This window comes from Carcharhinus amblyrhynchos, chromosome 7 (assembly GCF_965287045.1).
Source record: "Carcharhinus amblyrhynchos chromosome 7, sCarAmb.v2.hapA, whole genome shotgun sequence".
In the NCBI taxonomy this organism is placed as follows: domain Eukaryota; kingdom Metazoa; phylum Chordata; class Chondrichthyes; order Carcharhiniformes; family Carcharhinidae; genus Carcharhinus; species Carcharhinus amblyrhynchos.
Window position 1 is genome coordinate 60,568,420 of NC_137330.1, and position 25,280 is coordinate 60,593,699.

Here is a 25,280-nt window from a genome sequence, read left to right on the forward strand (position 1 = left end):
GTGTCACCTACAGCTTCTGCAACTGTGTCATTTACAGCCCCTCTAACTGTGTCATCAACAACACCTCCAACTGTGTCATCAACAACACCTCCAACTGTGTCATCTACAACGCCTCCAACTGTGTCATCAACAAAACCTCCAACTGTGTCATCAACAAAGTCTCCAACTGTGTCATCAACAACAACCCCAATTGTGTCATCAACAACAACCCCAATTCTGTCATCAACAACACCTCCAACTGTGTCATCAACAACACCTCCAACTGTGTCATCAACAACGCCTCTAACTGTGTCATCAACAAAACCTCCAACTGTGTCATCTACAACACCCCCAACTGTGTCATCAACAACAACCCCAACTGTGTCATCAACAACACCTCCAACTGCATCATCTACAACACCTCCAACTGTGTCACCTACAGCATCTGCAACTGTGTCATCTACAACCCCTCTAACTGTGTCATCAACAACACCTCCAACTGTGTCACCTACAGCATCTGTAAATGTGTCATCTACAACCCCTCTAACTGTGTCATCAATAACTTCTCCATATGTGTCAACAACGAAAACCCAAATTGTGCCATCAACAACACCTCCAAGTGTGTCATCAACAACACCTCCAACTGTGGCATCAACAACAACTCCAACTGTGTCAACAACATCTCCAATTGTGTCATCTACAATCCCTCCAACTGTGTCATCAACCACACCTCCAACTGTGTCATCAATAACACCTCCAACTGTGCCATCAACAACACCTCCAACTGTGTCATCAACAACAACCCCAACTGTGTCATCAACAACACCTCCAACTGTGTCATCAACAACGCCTCCAACTGTGTCATCAATAACACCTCCAACTGTGCCATCAACAACACCCCCAACTGTGTCATCAACAACCCTAACTGTGTCAACAACATCTCCAACTGCGTCATCTACAACACCTCCAACTGTTTCACCTACAGCATCTGCAACTGTGTCATCTACAACGCCTCTAACTGTGTCATCAATAACACCTCCAAATGTGTCAACAACGAAATCCCACATTCTGTCATCAACAACACCTCCAAGTGTGTCATCAACAACACTCCCAACACTGTCAACAATACCTCCAACTGTGGCATCAGCAACAACTCCCACTGTGTCAACAACATCTCCAACTGTGTCATCTACAATCCCTCCAGCTGTGTCATCAACAACACCTCCAACTGTGTCATCAATATCTCCTCCAACTGTGTCATCAACAACGCCTCCAACTGTGTCATCAATAACACCTCCAATTGTGTCATCAACAACACCCCCAACTGTGTCATCAACAATGTCTCCAGCTGTGTCATCAACAACACCTCCAACTGTGTCATCAACAACGCCTCCAACTGTGTCATCAATAACACCTCCACTTGTGTCATCAACAACACCTCCAACTGTATCATCAACAACTCCAACTGTGCCATCAACAATACCTCCAAATGTATCATCAACAGCTCCAACTGTGTCATCAACAACACCTCCAACTGTGTCATCAACAACGCCTCCAACTGTGTCATCAATAACACCTCCACTTGTGTCATCAACAACACCTCCAACTGTATCATCAACAGCTCCAACTGTGTCATCAACAACATCTCCAACTGTGTCATCAACAACACCTCCAACTGTGTCATCAACAACACCTCCAACTGTGTCATCTACAACGCCACCACCTGTGTCATCAACAATACCCCCAACTGTGTCATCAAAAACACCCACAACTGTGTCATCAACGACAACTCCAACTGTGTCATCAACAACAACCCCAACTGAATCATCAACAACAACCCCAACTGTGTCATCTACAACACCTCCAAGTGTGTCATCAACAAAACCTCCAACTGTGTCATCTACAACACCCCCAACTGTGTCATCAACAACAACCCCAACTGTGTCATCAACAACACCTCCAACTGTGTCATCTACAACACCTCCAATTGTGGCATCAACAAAACCTCCAACTGTGTCATCAACAACGTCTCCAACTGTGTCAGCAACAACAACCCCAACAGTGTCAATATCAACAACACCCCCAACTGTGTCATCAACAACATCTCCAACTGTGTTATCAACAACAACTTCAACAGTGTCATCAACAACAACTCCAACTGTGTCATCAACAACAACCCCAACTGTGTCATCAACAAGACCTCCAACTGTGTCATCTATAACACCTCCAACTGTGTCATCAACAAAACCTCCAACTGTGTCATCAACAAAACCTCCAACTGTGTCATCTACAACACCCCCAACTGTGTCATCAACAACAATCCCAACTGTGTCATCAACAACACCTCCAACTGTGTCATCTACAACACCTCCAACTGTGTCATCAACAAAACCTCCAACTGTGTCATCAACAACGTCTCCAACTGTGTCATCAACAACAAACCCAACAGTGTCATTATCAACAACACCCCCAACTGTGTCATCAACAAAACCCCCAACTGTGTCATCAACAACATCTCCAACTGTGTCATCAACAAAACCTCCAACTGTGTCATCTACAACAACCCCAACTGTGTCATCTACAACACCTCCCACTGTGGCATCAACAAAACCTCCAACTGTGTCATCAACAACGTCTCCAACTGTGTCAGCAACAACAACCCCAACGGTGTCAATATCAACAACACCCCCAACTGTGTCATCAACAACATCTCCAACAGTGTCATCAACAACAACTCCAACTGTGTCATCAACAACAACCCCAACTGTGTCATCAACAAGACCTCCAACTGCGTCATCTATAACACCTCCAACTGTGTCATCAACAAAACCTCCAACTGTGTCATCAACAAAACCTCCAACTGTGTCATCAACAAAACCTCCAACTGTGTCATCTACAACACCCCCAACTGTGTCATCAACAACAACCCCAACTGTGTCATCAACAACACCTCCAACTGTGTCATCTACAACACCTCCAACTGTGTCATCAACAAAACCGCCAACTGTGTCATCAACAACGTCTCCAAATGTGTCATCAACAACAAACCCAACAGTGTCATTATCAACAACACCCCCAACTGTGTCATCAACAAAACCCCCAACTCTGTCATCAACAACACCTCCAACTGTGTCATCAACAACACCTCCAACTGTGTCATCTACAAAACCTCCAACTGTGTCATCTACAACACCCCCAACTGTGTCATTAACAACAACCCCAACTGTGTCATCAACAACGCCTCCAACTGTGTCATCAACAACACCTCCAAATGTGTCATCTACAACGCCTCCAACTGTGTCATCAACAACACCTCCAACTGTGTCATCAACAACGTCTCCAACTGTGTCATCAACAACAACCCCAACTGTGTCATCAACAACACCTCCAACTGTGTCATCTACAACACCTCCAACTGTGTCATCAACAAAACCGCCAACTGTGTCATCAACAACGTCTCCAACTGTGTCATCAACAACAAACCCAACAGTGTCATTATCAACAACACCCCCAACTGTGTCATCAACAAAACCCCCAACTCTGTCATCAACAACATCTCCAACTGTGTCATCAACAACACCTCCAACTGTGTCATCTACAAAACCTCCAACTGTGTCATCTACAACACCCCCAACTGTGTCATTAACAACAACCCCAACTGTGTCATCAACAACACCCCCAACTGTGTCATCAACAACACCTCCAACTGTGTCATCTACAACGCCTCCAACTGTGTCATCAACAACACCTCCAACTGTGTCATCAACAACGTCTCCAACTGTGTCATCAACAACAACCCCAATTGTGTCATCAACAACAACCCCAACTGTGTCATCAACAACACCTCCAACTGTGTCATCTACAACACCTCCAACTGTGTCATCAACAAAACCTCCAACTGTGTCATCTACAACACCCCCAACTGTGTCATCAACAACAACCCCAACTGTGTCATCAACAACACCTCCAACTGCATCATCTACAACACCTCCAACTGTGTCACCTACAGCATCTGCAACTGTGTCATCTACAACCCCTCTAACTGTGTCATCAACAACACCTCCAACTGTGTCACCTACAGCATCTGCAAATGTGTCATCTACAACCCCTCTAACTGTGTCATCAATAACTTCTCCATATGTGTCAACAACGAAAACCCAAATTGTGTCATCAACAACACCTCCAAGTGTGTCATCAACAACACCTCCAACTGTGGCATCAACAACAACTCCAACTGTGTCAACAACATCTCCAATTGTGTCATCTACAATCCCTCCAACTGTGTCATCAACCACACCTCCAACTGTGTCATCAATAACACCTCCAACTGTGCCATCAACAACACTTCCAACTGTGTCATCAACAACAACCCCAACAGTGTCATTATCAACAACATCCCCAACTGTGTCGTCAACAACATCTCCAACTGTGTTATCAACAACACCTTCAACAGTGTCATCAACAACACCTCCAACTGTGTCATCAACAACAACTCCAACTGTGTCATCAACAACAACCCCAACTGTGTCAGCAACAACACCTCCAACTGTGTCATCTATAACACCTCCAACTTTGTCATCAACAACAACCCCAACTGTGTCATCAACAACACCTCCAATTTTGTCATCTACAACACCACCAACTGTGTCATCCACAAAACCTCCAACGGTGTCATCAACAACATCTCCAACTGTGTCATCAACAACAACCCCAACAGTGTCATCAACAACACCTCCAAATGTGCCAACAACACCTCCAACTGTGTCAACAACAACACCTCCAACTGTGTCATCAACCACACCTCCAACTGTGTCATCAATAACACCTCCAACTGTGCCATCAACAACACTTCCAACTGTGTCATCAACAACAACCCCAACAGTGTCATTATCAACAACATCCCCAACTGTGTCGTCAACAACATCTCCAACTGTGTTATCAACAACACCTTCAACAGTGTCATCAACAACACCTCCAACTGTGTCATCAACAACAACTCCAACTGTGTCATCAACAACAACCCCAACTGTGTCAGCAACAACACCTCCAACTGTGTCATCTATAACACCTCCAACTTTGTCATCAACAACAACCCCAACTGTGTCATCAACAACACCTCCAATTTTGTCATCTACAACACCACCAACTGTGTCATCCACAAAACCTCCAACGGTGTCATCAACAACATCTCCAACTGTGTCATCAACAACAACCCCAACAGTGTCACCAACAACACCCCCAACTGTGTCAACAACACCTCCAACTGTGTCAACAACATCTACAACTACGTCAACAACAATGCTTCCAACTGTGTCATCAACAACACCTCCAAATGTGTCATCAACAACAGCTCCAACTGTGTCAACAACAACACCTCCAACTGTGTCAACAACAACACCTCCAACTGTGTCACCAACACCACCTCCAACTGTGTCAACAACACCTCCAACTGTGTCATCAACACCACCTCCAACTGTGTCAACAACAACTCCAACTGTGTCAACAACAATGCTTCCATTTGTGTCATCAACAAGTACTCCAACTATATCATCAACAACATCTCCAACTATGGCAATAAAAATGCTTCCATCTGTGTCATCAACATCACCTCCAACTGTGTCATCAACAACATCTCCAACTGTGTCATCAACAACACCAACTGTATCATCAACATCACCTCCAACTGTGTCATCAACAACATCTCCAACTGTGTCATCAACAACACCAACTGTATCATCAACAACACCTCCAACTGCGTCATCAACAACACCTCCAACTGTGTCATCAACAACACCCCCGGCTGTGTCATCAACAACACTCCCGACTGTGTCATCAACAACACCTCCGACTGTGTCATCAACAACACCTACAACTGTATCATCAACAACACCCCCAACTGTGTCAACAACAACCCCAACTGGGTCATCAACAACAATTCCAACTGTGTCAACAACATCTCCAACTTTGTCATCAACAACAGCCCCAACTGTGTCATCAACAACAATTCCAACTGTCTCATCAACAACAATTCTGACTGTGTCAACAACATCTCCAACTGTGTCAGCAACACCTCCAACTGTGTCATCAACAACAGCTCCAACTGTGACATCAACAACACCTCCAACTGTGTCATCAGCAACACCCCCAACAGTGTCATTAACAACACCCCCAACAGTGTCATCAGCAATAGTCCCAAGTGTATCATCAACATCATCCCCAACTGTCTCAACAACAACAGCCCCAACTGCGTCAACTACATCCCCTCCAACAGTGGCATCAACAACAGTACCCCCAACGGTGTCATCAACAACATCTCCAATTGTGTCATCTACAACACCCGTAACTATGTCATCAACAAAACCTCCAACTGTGTCATCTAAAACACCCGTTACTGCGTCATCAACAACCCTTCCAAAGGTGTCAACAATAACACTTTCAAATGTTTCATCAACAACGCTTCAAACTACGTATTCTACAACACCTCCAACTGTGTCAACAACAACGCCTCCAACTGTGTCAACAACAACACCACCAACTGCGTCAGCAACACCTCCAACTGTGTCATCAACAACACCTCCAACTGTGTCACCTACAGCATCTGCAACTGTGTCATCTACAACACCTCTAACTGTGTCATCAATAACACCTCCAAATGTGTCAACAACGAAATCCCAAATTGTGTCATCAACAACATCTCCAAGTGTGTCATCAACAACACTCCCAACTCTATCAACAACACCTCCAGCTGTGGCATCAGCAACAACTCCAACTGTGTCAACAACATCTCCAACTGTGTCATCTACAATCCCTCCAACTGTGTCATCAACCACACCTCCAAATGTGTCAACAACAACATCCCAAATTGTGTCATCAACAACACCTCCAACTGTGCCATCAATAACGCCTCCAACTATGGCATCAACAACACCTCCAACTGTGTCATCAACAACGCCTCCAACTGTGTCTTCAACAACACCTCCAACTGTGTCATCAACAACACCTCCAACTGTGTCATCAACAAAACCTCCAACTGTGTCATCAACAAAACCTCAAACTGTGTCATCTACAACACCCCCAACTGTGTCATCTACAACACCTCCAACTGTGTCATCAACAACGTCTCCAACAGTGTCATCAACAACGTCTCCAACTGTGTCATCAACAACAACCCCAGCAGTGTCATTATCAACAACACCTTCAACAATGTCATCAACAACACCCCCAACTGTGTCATCAACAACATCTCCAACTGTGTCATCAACAACACCTCCAACTGTGTCACCAACAACACCTCCAACTGTGTCATCTATAACACCTCCAACTTTGTCATCAACAACAACCCCAACTGTGTCATCAACAACACCTTCAACAATGTCATCAACAACACCCCCAACTGTGTCATCAACAACATCTCCAACTGTGTTATCAACAACACCTTCAACAGTGTCATCAACAACACCTCCACCTGTGTTATCAACTACACCTCCAACTGTGTCATCAACAACACCTCCAACTTTGTCATCAACAACAACCCCAACTGTGTCATCAACAACACCTCCAACTTTGTCATCTACAACACCCCCAACTGTGTCATCAACAAAACCTCCAAATGTGTCATCAACAACACCTCCAAATGTGCCAACAACAACACCTCCAACTGTCTCAACAACAACACCTCCAACTGTGTCATCAACAACACCTCCAACAGTGTCAACAACAACAACACCAACTGTGTCAACAACACCTCCAACTGTGTCATCAACAACAACTCCAACTGTGTCAACAACATCTACAACTACGTCAACTACAACGCTTCCATCTGTGTCATCAACAACACCTCCAACTCTATCATCAACAACACCTCCAACTGTGCCATCAACAACACCTCCAACTGTGTTATCAACAACACCTCCAACTGTGTCATCAACAACACCTCCAACTGTGTCATCAACAACACCTCCAGCTGTGTCATCAACAACAACCCCAACTGTGTCATCAACAACACCTCCAACTGTGTCATCAACAACAGCTCCAATTGTGTCATCAACAACAGCTCCAACTGTGTCATCAACAACACCTCCAACTGTGTCATCAACAACACCTCCGACTGTGTCAACAACAACTCCAACTGTGTCAACAACATCTACAACTCTGTCAACAACAATGCTTCCATCTGTGTCATCAACAACTACTCCAACTATATCATCAACAACATCTCCAATTGTGTCATCTACAACATCTCCAACTGTGTTATCAACGAGACCCCCAACGGTGTCATTATCAATAACACCTTCAACACTGTCATCAACAACACCCCCAACTGTGTCATTTACAACAACACACCCAACTGTGTCATCAACAACACCTCCAAATGTGCCAACAACAACAACACCTCCAACTGTGACAACAACAACACCTCCAACTGTGTCATCAACAACAATTCCAACTATGTCAACAACACCTCCAACTGTGTCATCAACAACACCTCCAACAGTGTCAACAACAACAACTCCAACTGTGTCAACAACACCTCCAACTTTGTCATCAACAACAACTCCAACTGTGTCAACAAAATCTACAACTACGTCAACAACAACGCTTCCATCTGTGTCTACAACAACACCTCCAACTGTGTCATCAACAACACCTCCAACTGTGTCATCAACAACACCGCCAACTGTGTCATCAACAACACCTCCAAATGTGTCATCAACAACACCTCCAACTGTGTCATCAACAACACCTCCAACTGTGTCATCAACTCCACCTCCAACTGTGTCAACAACAACTCCAACTGTGTCAACAACATCTACAACTGTGTCAACAACAATGCTTCCATCTGTGTCATCAACAACTACTCCAACTATATCATCAACAACATCTCCAACTGTGTCATCAACAACACCTCAAACTGTCTCAACAATAACACCTCCAACTGTGTCATCAACAACACCTCCAACAGTGTCAACAACAACAACACCAACTGTGTCAACAACACCTCCAACTGTGACAACAACAACACCCCCGACTGTGTCATCAACAACACCCCCGACTGTGTCATCAACAACACTCCCGACTGTGTCATCAACAACACCCCCGACTGTGTCATCAACACCACCTCCAACTGTATCATCAACAACACCCCCAACTGTGTCAACAACAACCCCAACTGTGTCATCAACAACAATTCCGACTGTCTCATCAACAACAATTCTGACTGTGTCAACAACATCTCCAACTGTGTCAGCAACACCTCCAACTGTGTCATCAACAACAGCTCCAACTGTGACATCAACAACACCTCCAACTGTGTCATCAACAACACCCCCAACTGTGTCATCAACCTCACCTCCAACTGTGTCATCAACAACACCTCCAAATGTGCCATCAACAACACCTCCAACTGTGTCATCAACAACACCTCCAACTGTGTCATCAACAACACCTCCAACAGTGTCAACAACAACAACTCCAACTGTGTCAACAACACCTCCAACTGTGTCATCAACAACAACTCCAACTGTGTCAACAACATCTACAACTACGTCAACAACAATGCTTCCATCTGTGTCATCAACAACACCTCCAACTCTATCATCAACAACACCTCCAACTGTGTCATCAACAACACCTCCAACTGTGTCATCAACAACATCTCCAGCTGTGTCATCAACAACACCTCCAACTGTGTCATCAACAACAACCCCAACTGTGTCATCAACAACAACTCCAACTGTGTCATCTACAATCCTTCCAACTGTGTCATCAATAACACCTCCAACTGTGTCATCAGCAATGCCTCAAACTGTGTCATCAACAGCGCCTCAAACTGTGTCATCAACAACGCCTCCAACTATATCATCAACAACACCCCCAACGGTGTCATTTACAACAACACCCCCAACTGTGTCATTTACAACAACACACCCAACTGTGTCATCAACCACACCTCCAAATCTGCCAACAACAACAACACCTCCAACTGTGAGAACAACACCTCCAACTGTGTCATCAACAACAATTCCAACTGTGTCAACAACATCTCCAACTGTGTCATCAACAACACCTCCAACAGTGTCAACAGCAACCCCTCCAACTGTGTCAACAACAACACCTCCAAGTGTGTCATCAGAAACAACTCCAACTGTGTCATCAGTAACAACTCCAACTATGTCATCCACAACACCTCCAACTCTGTCATCAACAACACCCCCAATTGTGTCATTGACAACAACCTCAACTGTGTCATCAACAACAGATACAAATGTGTCATCTACAAAACCTCCAACTGTATCATTGACAACTCCAACTGTGTCATCAACAACAACTGTGTCATCAACAACAACTCCAACTGTGTCATCTACAACATCTCCATATAAATCATCAACAAAACCTCCAACTGTGTCATCTACAACACCTCCAACTGTATCATCAACAACTCCAACTGGGTCAACAACACCTCCAACTGTGTCATCAACAAGTCCAAATAAATCATCAACAACACCGCCAACTGTGTCATCTACAACATCTCCAAATAAATCATCTACAACACCCCCAAGTGTGTCATCAACAGCACAATCAATTATGTCACCATCAACAACACCCTCAACAGTATCATCAAAAACACCCCCAAGTGTGTCATCAACAACACCTCCAACAGTGTCATCAACAACAGCTCCAACTGTGACATCAATAACGCCCCCAACTGTGACATTAACAACAGCCTCAACTGTGTCATCAATAACACCTCCAACTGTGTCATTAACAACAGCCTCAACTGTGTCATCAACAACACCCTCAGCTGTGTCATCAACAACACCTCCAACTGTGTCATCAACAACACCCCCAACTGTGTCATCAACAACGCCCCCAACTGTGACATTAACAACAGCCTCAACTGTGTCATCAACAACACCCCCAACTGTGTCATCAATAACACCTCCAACTGTGTCATTAACAACAGCCTCAACTGTGTCATCAACAACACCCTCAGCTGTGTCATCAACAACACCTCCAACTGTGTCATCAACAACACCCCCAACTGTGTCATCAACAACACCTCCAACAGTGTCATCTACAGCACCTCCAACTGTGTCATCTACAACACCTCCAACTGTGTCATTAACAACACCCCCAACTGTGTCAACAACACCTCCAACTGTGTCATCAACAACACCACCAACTGTGTCATCAATAACACCTCCAACTGTGTCATCTACAACATCTCCAACTGTGTCATCTACAACACCTCCAACTGTGTCATCAACAACAACCCCAGCTGTGTCAACAACACCTCCAACAGTGTCATCAACAACACCCCCGACTGTGTCATTAACAACAACAACTCCAACTACATCATCAACAACATCACCAACTGTGTCAACAACAACACTTCCATCTGTGTCATCTACATCACCTCCAACTGTGTCATCAACAACACCTCCAACTGTGTCATCTGCAACACCTCCAGCTGTGTCATCTACAACACCTCCAACTGTGTCATCTACAACACCTCCAACTGTGTCATTAACAACACCCCCAACTGTGTCAACAACACCTCCAACTGTGTCATCAACAACACCACCAACTGTGTCATCAATAACACCTCCAACTGTGTCATCTACAACATCTACAACTGTGTCATCTACAACACCTCCAACTGTGTCATTAACAACAGCCTCAACTGTGTCATCAACAACACCCCCAACTGTGTCATCAACAACGCCCCCAACTGTGACATTAACAACAGCCTCAACTGTGTCATCAACAGCACCCCCAACTGTGTCATCAACAACACCTCCAACTGTGTCATTAACAACAGCCTCAACTGTGTCATCAACAACACCCTCAGCTGTGTCATCAACAACACCTCCAACTGTGTCATCAACAACACCTCCAACTGTGTCATCTACAGCACCTCCAACTGTGTCATCTACAACACCTCCAACAGTGTCATCTACAACACCTCCAACTGTGTCATCTACAACACCTCCAACTGTGTCATTAACAACAGCCTCAACTGTGTCATCAACAACACCCCCAACTGTGTCATCAACAACACCCCCAACTGTGTCATCAACAACGCCCCCAACTGTGACATTAACAACAGCCTCAACTGTGTCATCAACAACACCCCCAACTGTGTCATCAACAACACCTCCAACTGTGTCATTAACAACAGCCTCAACTGTGTCATCAACAACACCCTCAGCTGTGTCATCAACAACACCTCCAACTGTGTCATCAACAACACCCCCAACTGTGTCATCAACAACACCCCCAACTGTGTCATCAACAACACCTCCAACTGTGTCATCTACAGCACCTCCAACTGTGTCATCTACAACACCTCCAACAGTGTCATCTACAACACCTCCAACTGTGTCATCTACAACACCTCCAACTGTGTCATCTACAACACCTCCAACTGTGTCATTAACAACACCCCCAACTGTGTCAACAACACCTCCAACTGTGTCATCAACAACACCACCAACTGTGTCATCAATAACACCTCCAACTGTGTCATCTACAACATCTCCAACTGTGTCATCTACAACACCTCCAACTGTGTCATCAACAACAACCCCAGCTGTGTCAACAACACCTCCAACAGTGTCATCAACAACACCCCCGACTGTGTCATTAACAACAACAACTCCAACTACATCATCAACAACATCACCAACTGTGTCAACAACAACGCTTCCATCTGTGTCATCTACATCACCTCCAACTGTGTCATCAACAACACCTCCAACTGTGTCATCAACAACATCTCCAACTGTGTCATCAACAACACCTCCAACTGTGTCATCTACAGCAACTCCAACTGTGTCACCAACAGCATCTCCAACTGTGTCATCAACAACACCTCCAACTGTGTCATCAACATCTCCAATTGTGTCATCAATAACACCTCCAGCTGTGTCATCAACAGTAACTCCAACTGTGTCAACAACAACTCCAACCGTGTCATCTACACCTCCAACTGTGTCATCAACAACACCTCTAAGTGTGTCATCAACAACATCTCCAACGGTGTCATTAACAACACCCTCAACTGCCTCATTAACAACACCCCCAACTGTATCATCAACAACACCCTCGACTGCGTCATCAACAACATCTCCAACTGTGTCACCAACAACACCCCCAACTGTGTCATCAACAACACCTCCAACTGTGTCATCAACAACAATTCCAACTGTGTCATTAACATCACCCTCAACTTTGTCATCAACAACATCTCCAACTGTGTCATCAACAACACCCACAACTGTGTCATCAACAACACCCCCAACTGTGTCATTAACAACACCCCCAACTGTGTCATCAACAACACCCCCAACTGTGTCATCAACAACACCTCCAACTGTGTCATCAACAACACCACCAGCTGTGTCATCAACAACACCTCCAACTGTGTCATCAACAACACCACCAGCTGTGTCATCAACAACACCTCCGAATGTGTCATCAACAACACCACAATCTATTTCATCAACAACAGCAACTCTAACTGTATCATCAACAACATTTCCAATTGTGTCATCTACAACACTTCCAACTGTGTCATCAACAACACCTCCAACTGTGTCATCAACATCCCCAAATGTGTCGTTAACAACACCTCCAACTGCATCATCAACAACACCCTCGACTTTGTCATCAACAACATCCCCAAATGTGTCATCAACAACTTCTCCAACTGTGTCATCAACAACATCTCCAATTGTGTCATCAACAACATCTCCAACTGTGTCATCAAAGACATCTCCAACTGTGTCATCAACAACATCTCCAACTGTGTCAACAACATCTCCAACTGTGTCATCTACAACACCTCCAACTGTGTCATCAACAGCACCCCAAACTTTGTCATCAACCACACCTCCAAGTGTGTCATCAACAACACTCCCAACTCTGTCAACAACACCTCCAACTGTGGCGTCAGCAACAACTCCAACTGTGTCAACAACATCTCCCACTGTGTCATCTACAATCCCTCCAACTGTGTCATCAACAACAGCCCCAACTGTGTCATCAACAACCCCTCCAACTGTGTCATCAACAACACCTCCAACTGTGTCATCAACAACACCTCCAACTGTGTCATCAACAATGCGTCCAACTGTATCATCAACAACACATCCAACCGTATCATCAACAACACATCCAACTGTATCATCAACAACACATCCAACTGTGTCGTCAACAGCAACCCCAACTGTGTCATCAACAACATCTCCAACTGTGTCATCTACACCATCTCCAAATGTGTCATCAACAACACCCCCAACGGTGTCATTATCAATAACACACCCAACTGTGTCATCAACAACACCTCCAAATGTGCCAACAACAACACCTCCAACTGTGTCATCTACAGCACCTCCAAATGTGTCATCTACAACACCTCCAACAGTGTCATCTACAACACCTCCAACTGTGTCATCAACAACACCCCCAACTGTGTCATCAACAACACCTCCAACTGTGTCATCTACAGCACCTCCAACTGTGTCATCTACAACACCTCCAACAGTGTCATCTACAACACCTCCAACTGTGTCATCTACAACACCTCCAACTGTGTCATCTACAACACCTCCAACTGTGTCATTAACAACACCCCCAACTGTGTCAACAACACCTCCAACTGTGTCATCAACAACACCACCAACTGTGTCATCAATAACACCTCCAACTGTGTCATCTACAACATCTCCAACTGTGTCATCTTCAACACCTCCAACTGTGTCATCAACAACAACCCCAGCTGTGTCAACAACACCTCCAACAGTGTCATCAACAACACCCCCGACTGTGTCATTAACAACAACAACTCCAACTACATCATCAACAACATCACCAACTGTGTCAACAACAACGCTTCCATCTGTGTCATCTACATCACCTCCAACTGTGTCATCAACAACACCTCCAACTGTGTCATCAACAACATCTCCAACTGTGTCATCAACAACACCTCCAACTGTGTCATCTACAGCAACTCCAACTGTGTCACCAACAGCATCTCCAACTGTGTCATCAACAACACCTCCAACTGTGTCATCAACATCTCCAATTGTGTCATCAATAACACCTCCAGCTGTGTCATCAACAGTAACTCCAACTGTGTCAACAACAACTCCAACCGTGTCATCTACACCTCCAACTGTGTCATCAACAACACCTCTAAGTGTGTCATCAACAACATCTCCAACTGTGTCATTAACAACACCCTCAACTGCCTCATTAACAACACCCCCAACTGTATCATCAACAACACCCTCGACTGCATCATCAACAACATCTCCAACTGTGTCACCAACAACATCTCCAACTGTGTCATCAACAACACCTCCAACTGTGTCATCAACAACAATTCCAACTGTGTCATTAACATCACCCTCAACTTTGTCATCAACAACATCTCCAACTGTGTCATCAACAACACCCACAACTGTGTCATCAACAAAACCCCCGACTGTGTCATCAACAACATCCCCAAATGTGTCATCAACAACACCTCCAACTGTATCATCAACAACACCCCCAACTGTGTCATCAACAACACCCCCAACTGTGTCATCAACAACATCCCCAAATGTGTCATTAACCACACCTCCAACTGTATCATCAACAACACCCCCAACTGTGTCATCAACAACACCCCCAACTGTGTCATCAACAACATCCCCAAATGCGTCATTAACCACACCTCCAACTGTGTCATCAACAACACCCCCAACTGTGTCATTAACAACACCCCCAACTGTGTCATCAACAACACCTCCAACTGTGTCATCAACAACATCCCCAAATGTGTCATTAACAACACCTCCAACTGTATCATCAACAACACCCCCAACTGTGTCATCAACAACACATCCAACTGTGTCATTAACAACACCTCCAACTGTATCATCAACAACACATCCACCTGTGTCATCAACAGCAACCCCAACTGTGTCATCAACAACATCTCCAAATGTGTCATCTACAACATCTCCAACTGTATCATCAACAACACCCCTGACTGTGTCATCAACAACACCTCCAACTGTGTCATCAGCAACATCCCCAAATGTGTCATTAACAACACCTCCAACTGTGTCATCAACAACACCACCAGCTGTGTCATCAACAACACCTCCAAATGTGTCATCAACAACACCACAATCTATTTCATCAACAACAGCAACTCTAACTGTATCATCAACAACATTTCCAATTGTGTCATCTACAACACTTCCAACTGTGTCATCAACAATACCTCCAACTGTGTCATCAACATCCCCAAATGTGTCGTTAATAACACCTCCAACTGTATCATCATCAACACCCTCGACTTTGTCATCAACAACATCCCCAAATGTGTCATCAACAACTTCTCCAACTGTGACATCAACAACACCTCCAACTGTGTCATCAACAACATCTCCAATTGTGTCATCAACAACACCTCCAACTGTGTCATCAACAGCACCCCAAACTTTGTCATCAACCACACCTCCAAGTGTGTCATCAACAACACTCCCAACTGTGTCATCAACAACGCCTCCTACTGTGTCATCAACAACATCCCAAATTGTGCCGTCAATAACGCCTCCAACTGTGTCATCAACAACACCTCCAACTGTGTCATCAACAACACCTCCAACTGTGTCATCAACAATGCGTCCAACTGTATCATCAACAACCCATCCAACTGTATCATCAACAACACATCCAACTGTATCATCAACAACACATCCAACTGTGTTGTCAACAGCAACCCCAACTGTGTCATCAACAACATCTCCAACTGTGTCATCTACAACATCTCCAACTGTGTCATCAACAACAACCCCAACGGTGTCATTATCAATAACACACCCAACTGTGTCATCAACAACACCTCCAAATGTGCCAACAACAACAACACCTCCAACTGTGTCATCTACAGCACCTCCAACTGTGTCATCTACAACACCTCCAACAGTGTCATCTACAACACCTCCAACTGTGTCATCTACAACACCTCCAACTGTGTCATCAACAACACCCCCAACTGTGTCATCAACAACACCTCCAACTGTGTCATCTACAGCACCTCCAACTGTGTCATCTACAACACCTCCAACTGTGTCATCTACAACACCTCCAACTGTGTCATTAACAACACCCCCAACTGTGTCAACAACACCTCCAACTGTGTCATCAACAACACCACCAACTGTGTCATCAATAACACCTCCAACTGTGTCATCTACAACATCTCCAACTGTGTCATCTACAACACCTCCAACTGTGTCATCAACAACAACCCCAGCTGTGTCAACAACACCTCCAACAGTGTCATCAACAACACCCCCGACTGTGTCATTAACAACAACAACTCCAACTACATCATCAACAACATCACCAACTGTGTCAACAACAACGCTTCCATCTGTGTCATCTACATCACCTCCAACTGTGTCATCAACAACACCTCCAACTGTGTCATCAACAACATCTCCAACTGTGTCATCAACAACACCTCCAACTGTGTCATCTACAGCAACTCCAACTGTGTCACCAACAGCATCTCCAACTGTGTCATCAACAACACCTCCAACTGTGTCATCAACATCTCCAATTGTGTCATCAATAACACCTCCAGCTGTGTCATCAACAGTAACTCCAACTGTGTCAACAACAACTCCAACCGTGTCATCTACACCTCCAACTGTGTCATCAACAACACCTCTAAGTGTGTCATCAACAACATCTCCAACTGTGTCATTAACAACACCCACAACTGTGTCATCAACAAAACCCCCGACTGTGCCATCAACAACATCCCCAAATGTGTCATTAACAACACCTCCAACTGTATCATCAACAACACCCCCAACTGTGTCATCAACAACACCCCCAACTGTGTCATCAACAACATCCCCAAATGTGTCATTAACCACACCTCTAACTGTATCATCAACAACACCCCCAACTGTGTCAACAACACCTCCAACTGTGTCATCAACAACACCACCAACTGTGTCATCAATAACACCTCCAACTGTGTCATCTACAACATCTCCAACTGTGTCATCTACAACACCTCCAACTGTGTCATCAACAACAACCCCAGCTGTGTCAACAACACCTCCAACAGTGTCATCAACAACACCCCCGACTGTGTCATTAACAACAACAACTCCAACTACATCATCAACAACATCACCAACTGTGTCAACAACAACGCTTCCATCTGTGTCATCTACATCACCTCCAACTGTGTCATCAACAACACCTCCAACTGTGTCATCAACAACATCTCCAACTGTGTCATCAACAACACCTCCAACTGTGTCATCTACAGCAACTCCAACTGTGTCACCAACAGCATCTCCAACTGTGTCATCAACAACACCTCCAACTGTGTCATCAACATCTCCAATTGTGTCATCAATAACACCTCCAGCTGTGTCATCAACAGTAACTCCAACTGTGTCAACAACAACTCCAACCGTGTCATCTACACCTCCAACTGTGTCATCAACAACACCTCTAAGTGTGTCATCAACAACATCTCCAACTGTGTCATTAACAACACCCACAACTGTGTCATCAACAAAACCCCCGACTGTGCCATCAACAACATCCCCAAATGTGTCATTAACAACACCTCCAACTGTATCATCAACAACACCCCCAACTGTGTCATCAACAACACCCCCAACTGTGTCATCAACAACATCCCCAAATGTGTCATTAACCACACCTCTAACTGTGTCATCAACAACACCCCCAACTGTGTCATCAACAACATCCCCAAATGTGTCATTAACCACACCTCCAACTGTGTCATCAACAACACCCCCAACTGTGTCATTAACAACACCCCCAACTGTGTCATCAACAACACCTCCAACTGTGTCATCAACAACATCCCCAAATGTGTCATTAACAACACCTCCAACTGTATCATCAACAACACCCCCAACTGTGTCATCAACAACACCCCCAACTGTGTCATTAACAACACCTCCAACTGTATCATCAACAACACATCCACCTGTGTCATCAACAGCAACCCCAACTGTGTCATCAACAACATCTCCAAATGTGTCATCTACAACATCTCCAACTGTATCATCAACAACACCCCTGACTGTGTCATCAACAACACCTCCAACTGTGTCATCAGCAACATCCCCAAATGTGTCATTAACAACACCTCCAACTGTGTCATCAACAACACCACCAGCTGTGTCATCAACAACACCTCCAAATGTGTCATCAACAACACCACAATCTATTTCATCAACAACAGCAACTCTAACTGTATCATCAACAACATTTCCAATTGTGTCATCTACAACACTTCCAACTGTGTCATCAACAACACCTCCAACTGTGTCATCAACATCCCCAAATGTGTCGTTAACAACACCTCCAACTGTATCATCAACAACACCCTCGACTGTGTCATCAACAACATCCCCAAATGTGTCATCAACAACTTCTCCAACTGTGACATCAACAACACCTCCAACTGTGTCATCAACAACATCTCCAATTGTGTCATCAACAACATCTCCAACTGTGTCATCAAAAACATCTCCAACTGTGTCATCAACAACATCTCCAACTGTGTCAACAACATCTCCAACTGTGTCATCTACAACACCTCCAACTGTGTCATCAACAGAACCCCAAACTTTGTCATCAACCACACCTCCAAGTGTGTCATCAACAACACTCCCAACTCTGTCAACAACACCTCCAACTGTGGCGTCAGCAACAACTCCAACTGTGTCAACAACATCTCCAACTGTGTCATCTACAATCCCTCCAACTGTGTCATCAACAACCCCTCCAAGTGTGTCATCAACAACAGCCCCAACTGTGTCATCAACAACCCCTCCAACTGTGTCATCAACAACACCTCCAACTGTGTCATCAGCAACACCTCCAACTGTGTCATCAACAACACCTCCAACTGTGTCATCCACAACATCTCCAACTGTGTCATCAACAACACCTCCAACTGTGTCATCTACAGCAACTCCAACTGTGTCACCAACAGCATCTCCAACTGTGTCATCAACAACACCTCCAACTGTGTCATCAACATCTCCAATTGTGTCATCAATAACACCTCCAGCTGTGTCATCAACAGTAACTCCAACTGTGTCAACAACAACTCCAACCGTGTCATCTACACCTCCAACTGTGTCATCAACAACACCTCTAAGTGTGTCATCAACAACATCTCCAACTGTGTCATTAACAACACCCACAACTGTGTCATCAACAAAACCCCCGACTGTGCCATCAACAACATCCCCAAATGTGTCATTAACAACACCTCCAACTGTATCATCAACAACACCCCCAACTGTGTCATCAACAACACCCCCAACTGTGTCATCAACAACATCCCCAAATGTGTCATTAACCACACCTCTAACTGTGTCATCAACAACACCCCCAACTGTGTCATCAACAACATCCCCAAATGTGTCATTAACCACACCTCCAACTGTGTCATCAACAACACCCCCAACTGTGTCATTAACAACACCCCCAACTGTGTCATCAACAACACCTCCAACTGTGTCATCAACAACATCCCCAAATGTGTCATTAACAACACCTCCAACTGTATCATCAACAACACCCCCAACTGTGTCATCAACAACACCCCCAACTGTGTCATTAACAACACCTCCAACTGTATCATCAACAACACATCCACCTGTGTCATCAACAGCAACCCCAACTGTGTCATCAACAACATCTCCAAATGTGTCATCTACAACATCTCCAACTGTATCATCAACAACACCCCTGACTGTGTCATCAACAACACCTCCAACTGTGTCATCAGCAACATCCCCAAATGTGTCATTAACAACACCTCCAACTGTGTCATCAACAACACCACCAGCTGTGTCATCAACAACACCTCCAAATGTGTCATCAACAACACCACAATCTATTTCATCAACAACAGCAACTCTAACTGTATCATCAACAACATTTCCAATTGTGTCATCTACAACACTTCCAACTGTGTCATCAACAACACCTCCAACTGTGTCATCAACAACATCCCCAAATGTGTCATTAACAACACCTCCAACTGTATCATCAACAACACCCCCAACTGTGTCATCAACAACACCCCCAACTGTGTCATTAACAACACCTCCAACTGTATCATCAACAACACATCCACCTGTGTCATCAACAGCAACCCCAACTGTGTCATCAACAACATCTCCAAATGTGTCATCTACAACATCTCCAACTGTATCATCAACAACACCCCTGACTGTGTCATCAACAACACCTCCAACTGTGTCATCAGCAACATCCCCAAATGTGTCATTAACAACACCTCCAACTGTGTCATCAACAACACCACCAGCTGTGTCATCAACAACACCTCCAAATGTGTCATCAACAACACCACAATCTATTTCATCAACAACAGCAACTCTAACTGTATCATCAACAACATTTCCAATTGTGTCATCTACAACACTTCCAACTGTGTCATCAACAACACCTCCAACTGTGTCATCAACATCCCCAAATGTGTCGTTAACAACACCTCCAACTGTATCATCAACAACACCCTCGACTGTGTCATCAACAACATCCCCAAATGTGTCATCAACAACTTCTCCAACTGTGACATCAACAACACCTCCAACTGTGTCATCAACAACATCTCCAATTGTGTCATCAACAACATCTCCAACTGTGTCATCAAAAACATCTCCAACTGTGTCATCAACAACATCTCCAACTGTGTCAACAACATCTCCAACTGTGTCATCTACAACACCTCCAACTGTGTCATCAACAGAACCCCAAACTTTGTCATCAACCACACCTCCAAGTGTGTCATCAACAACACTCCCAACTCTGTCAACAACACCTCCAACTGTGGCGTCAGCAACAACTCCAACTGTGTCAACAACATCTCCAACTGTGTCATCTACAATCCCTCCAACTGTGTCATCAACATCCCCTCCAAGTGTGTCATCAACAACAGCCCCAACTGTGTCATCAACAACCCCTCCAACTGTGTCATCAACAACACCTCCAACTGTGTCATCAGCAACACCTCCAACTGTGTCATCAACAACACCTCCAACTGTGTCATCAACAACACCTCCAACTGTGTCATCTACAGCACCTCCAACTGTGTCACCAACAACATCTCCAACTGTGTCACCAACAACATCTCCAACTGTGTCATCAACAACAATCCCAACTGTGTCATTAACATCACCCTCAACTTTGTCATCAACAACATCTCCAACTGTGTCATCAACAACACCTCCAACAGTGTCATCAACAACACCCCCGTCTGTGTCATCAACAACACCTCCAACTGCGTCATCAACAACATCCCCAAATGTGTCATTAACAACACCTCCAACTGTATCATCAACAACACCCCCAACTGTGTCATCTACAGCACCTCCAACTGTGTCACCAACAACATCTCCAACTGTGTCATCAACAACAATCCCAACTGTGTCATTAACATCACCCTCAACTTTGTCATCAACAACATCTCCAACTGTGTCATCAACAACACCTCCAACAGTGTCATCAACAACACCCCCGTCTGTGTCATCAACAACACCTCCAACTGCGTCATCAACAACATCCCCAAATGTGTCATTAACAACACCTCCGACTGTATCATCAACAACACCCCCAACTGTGTCATCTACAGCACCTCCAACTGTGTCACCAACAACATCTCTAACTGTGTCACCAACAACATCTCCAACTGTGTCATCAACAACAATCCCAACTGTGTCATTAACATCACCCTCAACTTTGTCATCAACAACATCTCCAACTGTGTCATCAACAACACCTCCAACAGTGTCATCAACAACACCCCCGTCTGTGTCATCAACAACACCTCCAACTGCGTCATCAACAACATCCCCAAATGTGTCATTAACAACACCTCCAACTGTATCATCAACAACACCCCCAACTGTGTCATCTACAGCACCTCCAACTGTGTCACCAACAACATCTCCAACTGTGTCACCAACAACATCTCCAACTGTGTCATCAACAACAATCCCAACTGTGTCATTAACATCACCCTCAACTTTGTCATCAACAACATCTCCAACTGTGTCATCAACAACACCTCCAACAGTGTCATCAACAACACCCCCGTCTGTGTCATCAACAACACCTCCAACTGCGTCATCAACAACATCCCCAAATGTGTCATTAACAACACCTCCAACTGTGTCATCAACAACACCTCCAACTGTGTCATCTACAGCACCTCCAACTGTGTCACCAACAACATCCCCAAATGTGTCATTAACAACACCTCCAACTGTATCATCAACAACACCCCCAACTGTGTCATCAACAACACCCCCAACTGTGTCATTAACAACACCTCCAACTGTATCATCAACAACACCCCCGACTGTGTCATCAACAACACCACCAACTGTGTCATCAACAACACCTCCAACTGTGTCATCAACAACATCCCCAAATGTGTCATTAACAACTCCTCCAACTGTGTCATCAACAACACCCCCAACTGTGTCATCAACAACACCTCCAAATGTGTCATCAACAACACCACAAACTATTTCGTCAACAACAGCAACTCTAACTGTATCATCAACAACATTTCCAATTGTGTCATCTACAACACTTCTAACTGCGTCATCAACAACACCTCCAACTGCGTCATCAACAACATCCCCAAATGTGTCATTAACAACACCTCCAACTGTGTCATCAACAACACCTCCAACTGTGTCATCTACAGCACCTCCAACTGTGTCATCAACAACACCACAAACTATTTCGTCAACAACAGCAACTCTAACTGTATCATCAACAACATTTCCAACTGTGTCATCAACAACAATCCCAACTGTGTCATTAACATCACCCTCAACTTTGTCATCAACAACATCTCCAACTGTGTCATCAACAACATCCCCAAATGTGTCATTAACAACACCTCCAACTGTATCATCAACAACACCCTCGACTGTGTCATCAACAACATCCCCAAATGTGTCTTCAACAACACCTCCAACTGTGTCATCAACAACATCTCCAACTGTGTCATCAACAACATCTCCAACTGTGTCATCAACATCATCTCCAACTGTGTCAACAAAATCTCCAACTGTGTCATCTACAGCACCTCCAACTATGTCATCAACAGCACCCCCAACTGTGTCATCAACAACACCTCCAAATGTGTCAACAACGAAATCCCAAATTGTGTCATCAACAACACGTCCAAGTGTGTCATCAACAACACTCCCAACTCTGTCAACAACACCTCCAACTGTGGCGTCAGCAACAACTCCAACTGTGTCAACAACATCTCCAACTGTGTCATCTACAATCCCTCCAACTGTGTCATCAACCACACCTCCCAATGTGTCAACAACAACATCCCAAATTGTGCCATCAATAACACCTCCAACTGTGTCATCAACAGCACCTCCAACTGTGTCATTAACAACGCTTCAAACTGTGTCATCAACAACGCCTCCAACTGTATCATCAAGAACACATCCAACTGTATCATCAACAACACATCCAACTGTGTCATCAACAGCAACCCCAACTGTGTCACCAACAACATTTCCAAATGTGTCATCTACAACATCTCCAACTGTGTCATCAACAGCAACTCCAACTGTGTCATCAACAACACCTCCAACTGTGTCATCAACAACATCCCCAAATGTGTCATTAACAACACCTCCAACTGTATCATCAACAACACCCTCGACTGTGTCATCAACAACATCCTCAAATGTGTCTTCAACAACACCTCCAACTGTGTCATCGACAACACCTCCAAATGTGCCAACAACAACAACACCTCCAACTGTGTCATCAACAACACCTCCAACTGTGTCATCAACAACACCCCCGTCTGTGTCATCAACAACACCTCCAACTGCGTCATCAACAACATCCCCAAATGTGTCATTAACAACACCTCCAACTGTGTCATCAACAACACCTCCAACTGTGTCATCTACAGCACCTCCAACTGTATCACCAACAACATCTCCAACTGTGTCACCAACAACATCTCCAACTGTGTCATCAACAACAATCCCAACTGTGTCATTAACATCACCCTCAACTTTGTCATCAACAACATCTCCAACTGTGTCATCAACAACACCCCCGACTGTGTCATCAACAACACCCCCAACTGTGTCATTAACAACACTCCCAACTGTATCATCAACAAAACCCCCGTCTGTGTCATC

General features: G+C 44.6%; 1 protein-coding gene across 1 annotated transcript in view; it reads left to right on the top strand.

The window, feature by feature from the left end:
- Window positions 1-25,280, top strand: part of LOC145345592 (uncharacterized) — a 46,400-nt gene that overhangs the window by 10,473 nt on the left and 10,647 nt on the right. Inside the window, exons 12-20 of the mRNA XM_080193427.1 lie at window positions 610-678; window positions 965-977; window positions 2,024-2,165; window positions 4,061-4,143; window positions 5,201-5,289; window positions 5,668-6,038; window positions 6,147-6,318; window positions 8,071-8,204; window positions 10,055-10,269. Coding sequence (XP_080049553.1) covers window positions 610-678; window positions 965-977; window positions 2,024-2,165; window positions 4,061-4,143; window positions 5,201-5,289; window positions 5,668-6,038; window positions 6,147-6,318; window positions 8,071-8,204; window positions 10,055-10,269 — 1,288 coding nt within the window. The remainder of the gene's footprint in view (window positions 1-609; window positions 679-964; window positions 978-2,023; window positions 2,166-4,060; window positions 4,144-5,200; window positions 5,290-5,667; window positions 6,039-6,146; window positions 6,319-8,070; window positions 8,205-10,054; window positions 10,270-25,280) is intronic.